Consider the following 16,023-nt stretch of genomic DNA (forward strand, 5'->3'; position numbering starts at 1 on the left):
TCTCATTTTTCCCAATCACGAGGAGGGAGCAGCTATTAGACTTCATTCCCAATTCATTCATCTTATGCTAACTGCTGCTTGACACTGCTTGGACTGTCTGGAATGATGGTGTCACACATGCAGAAATTCACAGAATACATTTCATCTTCGGGGGAAATATTTGTGAGAAGTTACGCAGGAGGAGCTTTTACGAGATCCACATTTACAGTCAGTTAGCTTGTGTGATGCTAACAGCAGCTAGTGAAGCTGCTTTTCCAGCACTTGAGGCTGCCTTGTGCTTAAATTAATTTATTTTCGTACTTCTCTAGTGAGGAGGTGCATTGGTTCGCGCTCTTGCCTGGGGTTCGAATTCCCAAGAGGTTTTCTGCGTTTCAACTCTAAATTAACATTAGAATGAGAGTGTGTATAGGTATTTATATATGTTAAACCTACAGTGAGCTGGCAACTTCTCCAGGGTCGAACCCTGCCCCTCGCCAATTTCAAGGGCAACAAAATAACTTACATGTTACACTTCATTAGCTGTTGCTAAAATGTGATTAACAACATGTTAGACATTCATTTCTAATTTAATCTGGAAAGAAATAGGCCAAAGACAGTAAAGGTATCACATTATCATCTAATACCATGATTAAATTAAATTATTCCAAATTAATAAGATGAGGGTTTTTTGATGGTGTACTTTTACTGTAACAGCAGTATTTAAAAGCACTGCAGTGTACCTGTAAACCCGCTACCACTGCGGTATTCTAGTAATACTCCAAGCACAAACAGGATGGCTCACACGGGGATATTTCAGGAGCAGCTCTGTGTCCTTGTCACTGTTTCCCAGGGGTATTTTGAGAGGAAAAGAGGAGGAGAATTGCAGTTAAAAGCTTGACCAATGGCAGCGATAGAAAAAGTCACAATACATCTTTAACACAGATACATGCACTGGATGTGCACAGGCATAAACACATTCCTCAAATCCATCACTGAAATGAAGTGAAACTCCATCCCACAGAGAAAATTCCCTGATGTCTTCACGAGTAAAAGAAGAAAAAGACCGGATGGACAGTTGTATTCAGTTAGACATACATGGTGGAGCGCACAAGCAATCCAGTGCAAGAAAAACAAGATGTGTGCATGTGGAGATAAATCAGAGATAAATTCGAAGTTTAATTACCAGGTTAATTATAAGTCAGCTGAGCTGTTGACTAGAGTTCACTCACCGAAGTCCAAATTAATTAAGGCACCCAGTTGTGCATCTTAAGATTTGGTTATTTATGCCCGAACAGAAAAGGGGTTGGTAAATTTACCATATTCTCTATCCAGGAAGATTTAATGGTGTTTTTTGCAGGTTGATGCTCCATAAAGTCACTATATTGACTCAAGAGCTGATGGCAGCACTTCTCTACATTTTTAATGTGTTATTTTTCAAATTAATCCAAATATTGAAGAAGGACTTGATTGAAATTGAAAATGAAGCCTGTAAAATTTGCTTGCTGAGATGTCCTTGGGGGGGGAGTCCAATGTCCACATTGCGAGCCGCTTAACAGCTGCTTCCCCTTTGGAGATCAATACTGTATCAATGAATCATGAGTTCACACACCAGGGCACACAGTTCTTGTAATTTATACCTCTGAAATGCATTTAATTAGATGTTTTTGGCTACTGGACACCCTCGGTAGAACAATTGTAGAGGTCAAGGGCTTGTGATGCACAGAGGAGGTGGGGTATTAGTCCTGCCTGTGTCGTCACAGCTCCGAACTTGAATGTGTGGTGTCAGTTTCAGTAGGTTTGTTTTGCTCGTATCCAGAATACGCCATCCGGGCCAGATGGTTGACGTGATGATATCGCCCATAGCCTGGCATCACGGTACATGTCGACACTAATCGCTAGTGCCGGCATAGTCCCAGCTCACTGGGCATGGCACCCAGGGCCCAGTGAATCCTATCAGACTGCAGCAGACCCACCTCTTTTCTCTAGAACTGCCCTGTATCGTTGGCTCATCATTTGCGGGGTCAACGAGCTGAATCAAGCGCATGTTTGCTTAATCTTTTTTAGCAATGTTTGGCCAAAAAAAGAGAGGGTTACAATAACCTTTTGTTTGCTCCGGCAGCATTCGGGTTTGAAAGTGTGAATTTGTTTTGGCAGTTCAATGCTTCAAACACACACTCTGACCACAGCAAAGTGCAAGTATCCATAAAGATCTCTCTAGATTCCAGTAGAAGTAAGCATTGCAGTTGGAGAAGTGCCCTTTCTTTCTCTGCCTCTACCTTTATCTGTGTGTCTTCCTGCAGCTGGGCCTGATGTGATTAATGGCAGGCATTCATTAGCTTGATCAACCACTTGAGTGGAGATTATTAATCAGATGCTTATTTAAATATCATCCCTGAACAGCTGAGAGGAAACGAGGCCACTGGTAAATTGAGTTTTGGTGTGGGCTTGGTTCCTGCAGCGTGCCGTGCGGTTTATTTCTTGCAATTTCGCTGCTCCCTGATAACTATGAAGATCAATCAAATGTCACATTACAGTCAGTGTATTAGCCTCAGCGGCTACTGTAATGCTAATCTGGCAAGATAGCGACAACTAATAAAAGACTGCATTATGACTGGGCTAGCAATATGATACGCTATTGGATAAATAGCCCATTTCTATTTTAAAAAATCCTTAATCAGGATATAAACCTAAGCTACATGAGAACTGTGTTAACAGTTTTTTCTATGCTTGCTTAGTTGAATTAATATTAGAAATGGTGCCATTTGGATAGTCTTTGTTCTGCACGAGCATCTAAGGAGATGAGTAAACATTTTCCTACAAATGTTGCACAGATATGTTTAGTCTGAGAGTCATATTTTTAGAGAAAAATTTATTCAAGACTTTGAGTGGTGACGCTGTAGCATTATTATAAAGACAACAAGAACGCTAATAAGACAATGAAACAACTCACTATGAGATCATAGGAGCAGGTCTAATGTTATAATTTTACCAAACTTTTCCTGGAGTCTGGACCCTTGCACAGAATAGGACTCCCTATTCTCTAAATAGTACACCAAATCAGCGGTACGTACGCTTAGTTTTTGGGTGTTGGAATATAATTGAGTTCACTTGACCCCTCCTCACTAGAGATCAGTGAAGGAGTGAGATACAGGCATAATTCAAAGGTACAAGGCTGAGTCACTTCTTTATCGTTGCCCTCAAAGGTTTTCTGTTGTTCATCTGGAATGAAATGAAAAGGGAACTTTTGTTTGTCAGATGCTAATAAAGAAGAGAACTGCTAAAATGAGGGAGAGAAATGAAGTTCAAGGACAAACTCCTGATGTTCACCAAATGTGAGCATTTCAGGCTACAGCAACAAAGAAATTGTTTTTTTAATAAAAGAGTGAAAATGCATCTAAAATTGGTCAAGATGAGACTTTATCAGAATCCTTAGATCCATATTGAGAATAATCTGGTGCATTCCAAAACTTTACAGGTGAGATAAAGATAAAAAGAAAATAAGGGGGTGGTAGGGAACTGAATGATCTCAGTATCTACAAAGATGGCAACACAGAGAGGAGAATGAGGAAAGTCATTGTTCTGCTCAGACTGAGCTCCATGAAAATGTGCTAATGAGTGGAAGTGCTGTGAATTCCTTCTGTTGGAGCCATAAAGAGAGTGAGTAGGAGCTGCACTTAAAGGTGGCGCACGCTTGAAACACTCACTTTGGTATTACTGTACAATTTAGTGCAACATGCAGCGGAGCGTTTCTGTTATCAGATATGACTGATCGAATGCATCCAGAGCATAAATGATAAGCGTAAAGAGCCCCACCGCCTAGAGAATATACACACTCGGTAAAGTTCATTCATCATTTTATCAATTGGTGTAATTGATTGAATGAATTCATCAGGCGGGGCAGCGGAGGAGAGGAGGTGATTGATGACTGCACTGACAGAAACAACCTGATTGAAATTCAGAGGCTGGAGTCTAAAAAGTTCAAAGGTCACAGGGACAACATTTATTGAGAGCATGGCGGGACCCTTTTTGTTGTGTTAAGAATAGCCTTTATGAGGTGTGTGTGTGAGTATGTGCGTGTGTGTGTGTGTGTGTGTGTGTGTGTGTGTGTGTGTCTCCTCTGAGATTGCTTGGTCTTGTAATCATGGCGACGCCAAAGCCTCAGAATAAATCTTTGACATAGCCTGCATAGATGACCTGAAGGTGGCCATTTCATTGAGTGTCCCTCGCTTTGTGTGTCCTTCCATCCCTTCTTCCTAACTGCTTGCGTGGCCAGTGCCTGATTAGGCAGACCCCTGGATGTCCCCTCAGACGCAGTTGGATGGTCAACAGTTGGACAACCATCAGAAATGCTTCATGCTGCCTGTGTGCTGTAGACCCGTAAGTTTCCAACAATGTCAGTCAGCACCTTTGTCCATTCAGTCCTGGATATGACCACATTTGTGGGCCCTCAGATGGCCATTTAAATCAGAAGTGCTGAGAACTTGTGAGATTTAGTCCTACTCACAAAATAAGGAATAAAGGAACAACCCTCTCAAGTCCCAAGACTCCCCCAGATGTCAGAGAGACCTCCAGAGGTGTCCTAAGCAATCCGGAGTTGCCAAGAGAGGATGGCGTTGAGGCCAGAGAGCCCAACCTCATTTCAGCATTTCTACAGAATGTTGTGCCATTTCTTCTCTCAGTCGGCTGGTAAAGAAAACCTGAGAAGCTTTTAGTGGCTTGGCAACGTCTTCCCAAGCAGGTTGTTTTTAATCACGGCTCATAAGCATTTCGCTGAACTTGCCTTTAATGATGAGCTTCCATTCCTCAATTAACTCCACTAATAAAAGTATCTTGTCTTCGCTCCAGTTGGGTTTTGTTTTTGATCCCGTGTTGGTTTCAACTTGGGGGACTCAATTAACCACACAACAATTTCAAGTTAATTGCCTAAAAGTAATGAATTGGAAAGATAAGGAAACATTTATCTTTGCCAATGAAAATGTTTCCTATTATTTTGTAGATTATTGTCTCAATATATTCTCTCATTATTCATTTGAGTACCGGTATTTACTGAGATATTTCTAAGATAAGGGGTTCCCTTCAGTGATGGGTCATTTCTGTGGAAAATGGCCCTCTAAGACACTTGATAAATACGGGTCCCGGTCTCTTGGGTGAAAGCAGGAATGATTCTCTTATCTGCCGGTTCAAATGTCCCTGGGGGCGTACAGTTAGCATGTTATCCCTGTATCTTTGTGGGTTTTCTCCAGTTGCTCTGGGTGTGAATGGTTGTTTCTGTATGTCCATCCTGAGATGAGCTGGGGACTTGTCCAGGGGCTACTCCCCACCCTTGCCCCAAGGCAGCTGAAATAGACCCAGTCCCAGGCTAAGGGATATGGAATCAGAAAAACTCTGGCTGGAATGGTAACTACCTTTGCTATGATGTTGCCTGAATTAATGTCACCAGCCATAACAGTCCGTAGCAAGCTAGCATGTTAGCAACCCAGAGGTAATAAGCCTGACTTTTCAAACTGCTTTTCACGACAGAATGGACTTTAAAAGTGCAGTTTAGCATCTCATGGCCACTTTTAAACTGCAATCTTGCAAACTTCTTGCAATCTTGCAAACTTTCTTTCACAAGTTTATAGGACCCATCACTCAGGTCCAGCAGCCTAGGAGACTGACTCAAATCTGGACAGAAGAATTAGGCTTTGTGTTCTGGTAAATTCGGGGACTTTTAAGCGAGGAGTTCCCGCTGAGCAATCAGGCCTAATTTTGTGCTCTGAGTGGCCGCCACATCTGCACCTCTGGAGTCAGTATTAATGGGAAGTCCTTTCCTGCATGTTTCCCCCATCCAAGAGCTTTTTCTGAATACAGAAAACCACGTGTCTGAGAAACCCAAACGATGGAATCAGCAGGAATTCATATAATCTCGACCTCGATGCAGAATTTCACTGCAGGTTGACAAGGCGACAAGTTGAGCCATTATTGTGAAAACCTACATCCACGAATTAGCCCAGGAGCATTGGGCCAGATTCACGAAACGTTCTTACGAACAAATTTGTTCTTAAGTCCCACTTACGAACATTTTTTGAAGATTGTGGCATTCACCAATTTCTTCTTATCCTGGATTTATGCGTAGGTAAGAACAAATCCTACGAACACTCAGGAGTACTCTTGCGCACATTTCAGTGCCGACATGTTGGCATGGTTGGGTTTTCTTCTCTTGTGCAGTTCAATAAAATTCAATATTACAATGATAATTCTGTCATATTTATTTATTTATTTGTTTATTTCCTATTTTTTGGTGATTTACGGAGAATTTTAAAATTACGTAAATGTGCCAATGACTTAACATTAATCAACCAAATTGGAAACCATGCCAAAACTGTCTTTTTATTTGATTTTATCTTGATTTATTTTATTAGAGGATCGAGGGTATGCCCTAGCTCCCTAGTTGTTGACACCACTGACCAACCCTCAGACTCCACAGGAAATTGTATTCAATCAGATGCTTGCGCGCAGTCGCTCCACCATTGAACGCACCATCGGCATGTTAAAGAGGCGCTGGATGTGTTTGGACACAGAGCCACAACCCCGTGAGGATGTGCGTCCTGACGCAATGATGGGGCCAGACTGCAGGCACGCGGTTCACGTTCGAGCGCGATTAATTGCCTGTTTGTGAATAAAATGCATTATTGTCACAATCCGAGCACAGCTTTTACACGCTTTTACACGTTGGCTATAGTCATCAGGGTTGAGGCAATTTTATCAAGCGTGTTAGCCATCCTTTCTTGATTGTTCAACACGGCGTCAGAAATCAGGCGTGGAGAGGCAAGCTTTGGGCATTTCGCTTTTGGCATTTGGCTGCTTTTTGCTCTGTCTACAGGGTCCTGCTGCAGTTCCTTTTATGGGCATTAGTGGGCGGTGACTTATGCTAATCGTATGTTAATTAGACTCACCTGGCACGCGCTTTCAACTTACGAACAGATGGCATTCATCAATCTAAGAACACAGCTGCGAACAATTCTGGGGCTTACGAACGCGTTGATGAATCCGACGTAGGGTTTTCTTAAAAAACTTCTTAAGGACAACTTAAGAAAGAATCTAAGAAGATTCGTAAGAACATATTGGTGAATCGGGCCCATTATCTTTAGTGTTTTTTGATTTCCTTCAAATGCTGTGCAAACTGGGTGGAGAGGCTCCCACTCTTTCCGTCTGCTTATTTTACACTTCAAGCGCTGGAATCTTGAGCTCTTATGGTAGATTACAGGAACTTCAGGTCCGACACAGACATGAAAACGATCCTGTGGCAGATCCTGTGGCAGATCCTGCATATTCCAATTCAATGTCCTCTAAGAAGTGCAAACAGGATCAAACCGTTGGTGAGGGGAAAATGTTAAGCTAACATACCTCAGCCAGGCTGCTACACTTGATGTAATTTACTGTAACGTCACACAGAATAAATCTGGTTAAAGCTCTTTTGTTGTATTTAGCTAACACTTGTACGGTTTCAGCTTGGCTTTGTTAAAGAGTTCTCACCCTGTGGAACTTTGGCTGAGGATTATATCCAACCGTCTTCTAAGCAGTTCTGAAAACTTGCTGTTAAGCTGCTGGGTTTTGTTTTTCTTCACAGTCCAAATTATAAATATTTTATTCTTGTTTTTGACCTTTAATGTCATTACTCTTACGCTGTGGCTTAGATATCCGACACTCACACAGATGTGAACAGTAAATATCAATTTTAACAGGATGTCTTGCTTTTGTTGCTTATTGTCTTAAAGCTAAGAAAAACCCTAGACGTTTCACATTTTGCAGTAACAGAATCGAGGATGATGCATGATTAGAGTCACATCGACATCAAGGTACCGTTTTGCTGCAGTTTAAGCCTCACTTTGTGAAGAATATTATACAGATGTCAAGTAATCTCCATAGGAACAAGGCTAGAGATACTTCCTCCATGTTTTCTCCCTGTCTGAATGAAAGTAACAAAAGTCACATGACTTTAGCATCGATCATTGCTATGTTGGTTTGGGTTTGGAGAAATAGTGTGTGGACGTGCTCGCTTGAACCCCCTGCAGCAAAGCGGCTGCAGATCTTCCCACATTGATCCTGTCCAGATGTCAACGACAGACATGCCAGCAGCATATTTTGCATTGCTCCCGGTTGCTATTCAGTACTAAAGGCTTTGACTGAAATTATTACTGTAATCATATTTGAAATTACGCATTTGACAGGGAGGCAATTTTTTAATAATGAATTGTTTTTATTGAACAGTTTCGAGAAACATCCTCTTCTATCACACCTGGGTGTTTCTGCCTGCTGCTGTAATCCTAAATGAATTATAAATGATCCCTCCTCTCTTCTCCGCTCTATTTCAGATCCAGACTTTGCAGACTTGGGAGTGCCTCCACCTCTGCCCTGTAGGTACACTCTCTTGATCTATGGCTCTTTCTCCACCTATTTCACCCTCTAACATTTGTTTCTCTTTCACGTGCTCTGTTAATCCACCTCCTGTATCAGATAAAGCCCCTTTTATGCTAATAATGCTGGTTGATCCTCGATACTAGGTGGTGCTTTTTCAAAACAAGACGCTACATGTTTGTATGTTGTTGCATGCACGTGCCTTTCAGCCTGTCAGTATGACATGGTTGGACCTGAAGGTATCGTAGAGTCCCATCAAATCACCAAAGACGGGAAGGCGGGGGCTACTGAGGCTGTCGATTGTAAATGGTACATCCGAGCTCCGCCACGCTCCAAGGTTAGTGACATAAAACACCATACAGCTATCCCGCAACCATTTTTAGATGTCTCATAAAGTGAAACTAAAACTGTGCTGCCGTCTGAAAACAAACCAGCGAGAATAAGGAAAATTCCTGCATTTTATGGAATTCTGAACTTCTCATCTTCCAAACTCGGCTGAGTCACTTTTTCTGTCTAATTAGCTGATTTCTTACAGCGCTCACACGCAACAGGCTTGCATCAGGGTGCTTTAATATTGCATGTGGGTCCGTCTGCAACCTCCAGCAGTGTCCCCATGTGACTGTTTGCAGCTGCTAGGGGACCTCTTCCCCTGTTGCGATCAGACAGATAGGCAGAAAGGGTTATTTGGCATCAGAGCCCTTTTTTAATCAGCAGCCTGCCGCCAACAAGAATTGGGGATGGGAGTAGATAGAGAGTGGAGGGGGAGTGGGACAGAGTGAGCGGAAGCATTACTACTGATGAAATGGCATCACCAGTTTGACCCTAAGGCCTGCTGCAGCCTGTATTTGTTTTCTCTGCCAGTGGTCACCCTGAGTATGATCACGTGGGCGGCCCCCTACTGACACAGAACACACAATCTATGTTATTATTCTAAATTAACGCTATGGGATTAAAACATCTCTTAAGGAATTCACCACTTCAAATCACATGATTCCCCGCATCACTTCTTAAGGCTAAGTCATATGTAGCACACACATGTGTTACATATAAAAAAAAAAAGTTTGGGCCTCTGCAACATGTCACTACAGCAGTTGAGTCTACCTTTTTACTTTGACATTTATGGTTACCAATAAGTGATTTATGGAGCTTGTAATGTATTACAGTGATCCCTCGCTATATCGCGTTTCATCTTTCACGGCTTCGCTGCTTCACGGATTTTTTTTGCGAGTCGTTCATTGCAGTTCTCAAATATAATCGAAGGTGGCATATCCGTTTATAAAAATCTTCTTGTTCAGAAAAAGAAAGAGCGCCAACAACTACCCATAACAATGGGCCAGATTCACCAATATGTTCTTACGAATCTTCTTAGATTCTTTCTTAAGTTGTCCTTAAGAAGTTTTTTAAGAAAACCCTACGTCGGATTCATCAACGTGTTCGTAAGCCCCAGAATTGTTCGCGGCTGTGTTCTTAGATTGATGAATGCCATCTGTTCGTAAGTTGAAAGCGCGTGCCAGGTGAGTCTAATTAACATACGATTAGCATAAGTCACCGCCCACTAATGCCCATAAAAGGAACTGCAGCAGGACCCTGTAGACAGAGCAAAAAGCAGCCAAATGCCCAAAGCGAAATGCCCAAAGCTTGCCTCTCCACGCCTGATTTCTGATGCCGTGTTGAACAATCAAGAAAGGATGGCTAACACGCTTGATAAAATTGCCTCAACCCTGATGACTATAGCCAACGTGTAAAAGCGTGTAAAAGCTGTGCTCGGATTGTGACAATAATGCATTTTATTCACAAACGGGCAATTAATCGCGCTCGAACGTGAACCGCGTGCCTGCAGTCTGGCCCCATCATTGCGTCAGGACGCACATCCTCACGGGGTTGTGGCTCTGTGTCCAAACACATCCAGCGCCCCTTTAACATGCCGATGGTGCGTTCAATGGTGGAGCGACTGCGCGCATGCATCTGATTGAATAAAACTCCTGTGGAGTCTGAGGGTTTGTCAGTGGTGTCAACAACCAGGGAGCCAGGGCATATCCTCGATCCCCTAATAAAATAAATCAAGATAAAATCAAATAAAAAGACAGTTTTGGCATGGTTTCCAATTTGGTTGATTAATGTTAAGTCATTGGCACATTTACGTAATTTTAAAAATCTCCGTAAATCACCAAAAATAGGAAATAAACAAATAAATAAATAAATATGACAGAATTATCATTGTAATATTGAATTTTATTGAACTGCACAAGAGAAGAAAACACAACCATGCCAACATGTCGGCACTGAAATGTGCGCAAGAGTACACCTGAGTGTTCGTAGGATTTGTTCTTACCTACGAATAAATCCAGGATAAGAAGAAATTGGTGAATGCCACAATCTTCGTCAACTGTTCGTAAGTGGGACTTAAGAACAAATTTGTTCGTAAGAACGCTTCGTGAATCTGGCCCACTGTTATTTGAATGGGTGGGACAACGAACAGACCAATACCATAATTGATGTGGGTCATGGGAGCGCGCCCACCATTAGCATCAAACGTGGAGGTAACAATTAGCCTTAACTAGCATTGGAACTACAAGTCGCTTACTTACTGGATTAAATGCTAAATTCTTGTGTAAATCAGATGTGTTCAAATGCTGACCAAATGAAAAAAAGGGTTTTGTTCGATGTGACCGGATGATAATGCCGGTGTCACCATGATTCATGGCTGCAGCGGCTGCCTGCCTCTTATCTGACATACTCTAAGGGGTTGTATATATCTTTTTAATACCCTTGTTACCCAAAAGTCCTTCAGCTGGAGCTACCTTCAGCTCGAAGGCCACAGGAAGTACAGTATAGAATACCCCCACAGACCCAGAGCCGTTCTTTTCACCATAGACATTCATGCTAAACCACCCTAAAAAGCTGCGATGGAGCGGCAGCCAGCTACTAAAGCTAATTCACAAAAGCACCATTGATTCATCAATTCTTCTAAGTGCAGTTACGTGAGCGATCTGGAAGATTGTCGCAACGGCACCAATGAGGAACATAAGTCATTTCTCCTTTTATTCCGCACGCGTGCGAATAAAAGGGAGACGGGGCGAGCGATCCAGGCAGCGTGATGGATGTTACTTGGTGTATCTCCATGTCACATTTTACCCTACAGGCGCGTCTCACCAGGCAAGTCCAGAGCCAAAGGCTGACAGTCATTGGCACTGATGGACAAGTATTTTAGCAGAAATGTATCTTTCACACACACACACGTACATGCACCCACACACACAGGCAATTTATCAACAGTATCTCTCTGCGCACACAATCCTGGAGCTGTCCCCTTCATAACTGCTGCTCAAACTCAGCTCTGCACAAAATATATAGCGTACTGAACATTTTCAAACCCCCAAAAAACCAGACATGCATGCCCACATGGGAGCGTAGGGAGACACCAGCACATCACGTCAGTGGAGTACTGCATAGCACCCAGCCTGGGATGGTGGAGATGGCATTCTGTATCGAAGGTTCAAATTAGACTACACCAGTGTAGCCCTGACGGGTGGGAGGAGAGCGAGGAAGGGGGCAAAATGGGGAGAGATGGGTTAGCTGAATGTTAATAATGCTTTCTTGAAAATAGATTAATGTGGTGGAAAATATTGAACACACAAAAGTAAGAAATGATCATGTTTTGTGGCCAGAAGTGATCAAACTTATTCTAAAGTCCACAAACCAGCTGTTGGCTGTTCTGTTAAATGACTGTTAGTGATAGCCTTCACCACGTTTACACCTTCTGAAGCAAAAAATTGAAGGAAAAAAAGGAATGTAATGAACACCACAAATGCAATGAGAGAGATGGATTCTTCCTCACTGGGCTCCGCAGAATCAATGAAGAGGCAGCCTATTTTCTGCTGGAACCGATCTCTCCTCCGCCAAATGTCCAATCGGAACTGATCTGTGGCGCTCATTTGGATTCGATGTCATTGACGCTCATATTTTTCTTCATCAGCGGCAGTTATTAGAGATCGTCCACAGAATCTGTAGAGAGTGAGACAGTCTTTGTCATGTGCATGTGTCGAGTTTCTTCTTTACAATAATATATTTTCATCTTCAGTCTGAAGAACATTAAACCTCAGCAAGGTACAAATGGAAACAAATGCAACCCTTTAACCGATTAAGTTGTTGTCATTATCATGAGGTTGCAAGTCCTCTAGAGCAATAGTCTCGTGGTGGTATTAGTCTGGTCTTTTTTCTTTTAAAATTGTATTTACTTTACTACACCATCACAACAATGTTATTAAACCATCCAGTAAAAGAGGCCACTGCTGCTGCCACTGCTGCTGCTGCCACCACTGCTGCCACTGGTACCACTGCTGCTTCCACTGCTGCTGCTGCCACTGCTACTGCCACTGCTGCTGTTACCGCTGCCACCACTGATGCTGCTGCCACTGGTGCCACTGCAGCTTACACTGCTGCTGCTGCTACTGCTGCTGCTGCTACTTTTACCGCTGTCACAATGATGCTGCTGCCGCCACCACTGCCACGACCGCTGCTGCTGCTTCCGCCGCTGCTGCTGTGTGGCTTTTTAACGCAACAGTAACATCACATTTGATTACATTTGTGGAGCATCTATAGTCTGTTAAAGGACAAAGCTTCAGCAACAAGATAACAATAACATAACAACACAAGTCAATCATTTGAACCGTCACGTATGTGCAGAACACACAAGTCAAAATGTTGTACTTCTTATCTGGATATTATTTGAAGACAATATTGAGAGGACGTTCTGCTGAGAAGTTGTTGTGATGGTGCAGCACCCCTGGCCGGGATCAATATGCTGTGTGACGTTTCATTTGAGGAGAACTGGGCTGTCTGCATCGACCTGTCCTCCCCCTGAAACGCAGACGGCAACAGGAGCAGTTTTTATCCATTTCCTTTGCATCCAAGACAACGTTATTAGTATTTAATGTGCCGTGTTAATTGATTATGGGCACCAATGTGGACACATTTGGGCCCGACCTACTTCCCTCCCTCATTTCAGCTGTCATGTCGCTCATCTGACACCACCGGGTCTATTATCCCCCTCCATCTGCACCTCTCCCTCTGTGGGCACTCTACACTTCCACCCCTCATCAGAGTGCAAAGGGGTCCACTCATTAGCTGAAATTGTGTGTCTGGCTAGCCAGAACCTCAGCTGATCTTCTGCCCAATGAATGGAAGTGATGGTTTCACCATGGGAGGGGCTGTTGTGGTGAAGATTGGTCAAAATGTAGTAGAAATGTGGATTTCTTTCTCAGTAAAGGACTGTGACTGCATGCAGCCCCTCACACACACTCACTCATCCTCACATTTCTGTCTATGAATGCCCAACAACTAATATGAACCCAGTTTGACGTTCAAAGTCCAAGCCCAATCTGAGCCCTTTGAAGATGTGAGGGACCTCACTTCCCAAAAAATATCCTCACTTTGCTTGTAGAATGTCTTGTCTTGTCTTACTGAGACCTGGCTTCAGGAGGAGTATGTTAGCTTAAATGAATCTACTCCTCCTACCCATCTTAATTATCACATTCCTCGTGTTACTGGTCAAGGAGGGGGAGTGGCAGCAATCTATCACTCCAAGTTATTAATTAATCCTAGACCAAAACATGGCTCCAGTTCATTTGAAAGCCTGACTCTTGGCATCACCCATCTGAGCTGGAAGACAGAAAAGCCACTTTTGTTTGTAGTTGTATATCGCCCCCCCCTGCTGGGCCACATTCAGAGTTCCTTTCTGAGTTCTCTAATTTCTTATCTGACTTGGTCCTTAGAATGGACAAAGTCATTATCATTGGAGACTTTAATATCCATGTAGATGTTGTAAATGACAGCTTTAGAAATGGTTTCATTTCATTACTTGAGTCAGTTGGTTTCCTCCAGCAGATAAACCAACCAACTCATAGCTTCAACCACACCTTAGATCCAGTTCTGACTTATGGTGTTGAGGTAGAACATGTGTTAGTGTTTCCTCAGAACCCACTCCTGTCAGATCATTCTTTGATCACTTTTACATTTATGATTAAGGATTCTTATATCCTCAGAGCACAGTCTTACTATAGCAGATGTCTTTCAGATAATGCTGTAGCTAGGTTTAAGGAAGCAATCCCTGCGTTGATCCCAGGACCACTGTGTGTTTCCCCAGGAATCAATCATTATAATCTTAGCCCTGCTGAGGTTGACTCCATTGCTGAAGGTGCAGCAACCTCACTGAGAATCACGCTTGATTCGCTTCAGAAATCCAAGACCACCACGTGTCTTGTCCATGTATCCCTTCTTCCCTCAGTGGTGAAGACTTCATGAGCTTCTTCACTGATAAAGGTCTAGCTATCAGAGAAAAAGCTAACCAGGCCATCCCAACAACTGGACCATCACCAGATGTGCTGACTGTGGGAACATACAGGTTCTCCAACAAGCCCTTAAACTCCTTCAGCCCTATATATTTTTCTGAGGCGTCATCGCTAATTCAGAAATCCAAGACCACCACGTGTCTTTTAGATCCCATCCCAACACACCTGTTGAAGGATGTTTTACCACCGATAGGCAGCTCTATCCTGGACAAGATCAATTGTTCTTTAGTAACAGGTTATGTACCCCGGTCCTAGAAGGTAGCAGTGATTAAGCCGTTGCTTAAAAAACCATCACTGGATCTTGATGTCTTAGCAAATTACAGGCCGATATCCAACTTTCCTTTTATCTCTAAAATTCTTGAGGTGGTGGTGACTCAGTTACTGGAGCACCTGCAGAGAAACAGCCTGTTTGAGATGTTTCAGTCAGGCTTAGAGCTCATCACAGTACAGAAACAGCACTTCTTAAAGTTACTAATGATCTTCTTATAGCTTCAGATAGATCATAGATCATATTTATCTGATAGATACCAGTTTGCTCATGTCCATGGCGTTCCCTCCTCATACAGTAGGGTTAGCCATGGAGTTCCACAAGGTTCTGTACTTGGACCAATCCTTTTCACCTTGTACATGCTTCCCATAGGGAACATTATTCGGCAGCATGGGATAAATTTTCATTGTTATGCTGATGACACTAAGCTTTATTTATCCATGAAACCAGAGGAGACAGAGAAGTTAGTGAAGCTTCAGACCTGTCTTTAAGACATAAAGTCCTGGATGTCTTCAAATTTCCTCCTTCTTAACTCAGGAAAAACTGAGGTCATGGTGTTTGGTCCTGAACCTCTCAGGGATATATTAGATCACATGATCACTCTAGATGGTATCTCATTAGCATCTAGTCTCTCTGTGAGGAATCTTGGAGTAACTTTTGATCAAAATCTCTCCTTCAACTCACACATTAAATTAGTCTCTAGAAGTGCCCTTTTTCACCTGAGAAACATTGCAAAGATCATGAAACTACTGACGCGGCATGATGCTGAAAGGTTAGTCCATGCATTTGTTACTTCCAGGCTGGACTATTGTAATTCTTTATTATCAGGGTGTCCAAACAACTCTTTAAGAAGCCTCCAGCTGATCCAAAATGCTGCAGCCAGATTTCTGACAGGTATTGGCGAAAGAGATCACATAACTCCTGTACTAGCGTCTCTTCATTGGCTGCCCATTAAATTTAGAATAATTTTTAAAACCCTTCTTTTGACCTACATGGTCCTCAGAGGCCTAGCTCCATCCTACCTGGAGG

General features: G+C 42.8%; 1 protein-coding gene across 5 annotated transcripts in view; it reads left to right on the forward strand.

The window, feature by feature from the left end:
- Nucleotides 1-16,023, forward strand: part of neto1l (neuropilin (NRP) and tolloid (TLL)-like 1, like) — a 63,279-nt gene that overhangs the window by 32,285 nt on the left and 14,971 nt on the right. For all 5 annotated transcript variants that reach the window (XM_029843028.1, XM_029843033.1, XM_029843031.1 and 2 more), the window contains exons 5-6: nt 8,334-8,375; nt 8,586-8,713. In XM_029843028.1, the coding sequence (XP_029698888.1) occupies nt 8,334-8,375; nt 8,586-8,713 (170 nt within the window). The remainder of the gene's footprint in view (nt 1-8,333; nt 8,376-8,585; nt 8,714-16,023) is intronic.

The sequence above is a fragment of the Takifugu rubripes genome, chromosome 10 (assembly GCF_901000725.2).
Source record: "Takifugu rubripes chromosome 10, fTakRub1.2, whole genome shotgun sequence".
Taxonomy (NCBI): domain Eukaryota; kingdom Metazoa; phylum Chordata; class Actinopteri; order Tetraodontiformes; family Tetraodontidae; genus Takifugu; species Takifugu rubripes.